This window comes from Austrofundulus limnaeus, unplaced genomic scaffold (genome assembly GCF_001266775.1).
Source record: "Austrofundulus limnaeus strain Quisiro unplaced genomic scaffold, Austrofundulus_limnaeus-1.0 Scaffold615, whole genome shotgun sequence".
Classification (NCBI taxonomy): domain Eukaryota; kingdom Metazoa; phylum Chordata; class Actinopteri; order Cyprinodontiformes; family Rivulidae; genus Austrofundulus; species Austrofundulus limnaeus.
Genome location: NW_013953017.1, coordinates 163,677 through 164,914, shown reverse-complemented (window position 1 = coordinate 164,914; position 1,238 = coordinate 163,677). Strand labels below are relative to the sequence as shown.

Genomic DNA, 1,238 nt, shown 5'->3' with positions numbered 1-1,238 from the left:
GCAGGTAAATAAGCCGCTGTATGTGGGGGGTTGTAGTGGCAAAGAGGTAAAAAACATGAAGTTAACTTTTAATTTTTTGCCTGCAGTTATCGCAGGATTTATGGTTTAACCATGAACAAAGACTGGTAGCAAACTCAGCTCTTCATGAAGACAGATCGTGTCAACCTCTGATTATTTACTGTTTATTTATGCAGCCAACACTTCTCGGGAATGATCAACAATAAAAAAAAATAAGACTAAATTTAAGGCCTTGGATCAAAATCTGGGCGTTTTAAAAGATTTTCAAATGTGAGACTTTACAGCCTGCATGAACCCTGTGAAAGAGTGAAACAAAGATTCGAAGCGACACTCACAGATGTAGTAATAGCTCTCCCCCTGCCTGAACTCCTTTCCCAGGGTGAAGGGCGTGAAGCGCTGGAACTTCTCAGAGAATTTCTCCGGCACGTGGGGAGCGAAGGGGCGGGAGCACTCCCAGCGGAGCTGATCGAAGGAGTGAGGCTTGCACACCTCGTAGTCCTCCCTCTCCACCATGTACAGCACGTAGCGCTCGGCCAGCTGCGACAGCACCTCTCCGTGGGCGTAGTGGGGGCAGACGATGTCCAGGTAGTCGTTAATGCGCACCTCCACCGTGTAGTCGTCCTCCTTGAAGCTGCAGGCGGTAAGAGAAACAGGAGATTAGTGACGAACGACCACATTAAGAGTGGAAAAGTGTTTCCTAACTGACACCACGTCAGGATGCTGTGGTGTCGACTCACTGACGATTCATCTTGGTAACAAGAGGTCGATCAGGCTCGACTCATTTCTGTTGTTCGATACCCACCACCATAACGCTAACTGTGTTTCCATCAAGGCTTTTTTGATGCGCATTCAGAAGTGTCGCATTAAAAACACAAAAAAAGTCGGATGGAAACAGCAAAATTCGGAAAAAAAATCCTCAATTATTTAAAAAGTTTTTACGCTCGCTTGAGGTTGTTTTTGGATGATTCGCAAAGTAGTTAATGTGCAAAACGGGAGATGGAAACACGTTTGCCGAATAAATTCTGACGTAGCGCATATTTACCTGACGTGACGTTCAGCTGTTTCCGCTTTCCTGCCTCGTCCCGGCGTAGTTGCACGTGCCTTTCTGTTGCGTAGTTTAACATTGCGTTAATTTCCCTACGTCTCCTGGCAGCGTTAAACATAGCCTGTACTAGCTGAATAGATAGAATAATTACAACTTGCCCAATAGCAAGGCATTC

General features: G+C 45.8%; 1 protein-coding gene across 2 annotated transcripts in view; it reads right to left on the bottom strand.

Annotated features, from left to right (window-relative positions):
- The window catches only part of efna1b (ephrin-A1b), a 21,535-nt gene that overhangs the window by 2,626 nt on the left and 17,671 nt on the right, over positions 1–1,238 (bottom strand). For both annotated transcript variants that reach the window (XM_014027094.1, XM_014027093.1), the window contains one exon: positions 354–649. In XM_014027094.1, the coding sequence (XP_013882548.1) occupies positions 354–649 (296 nt within the window). The remainder of the gene's footprint in view (positions 1–353; positions 650–1,238) is intronic.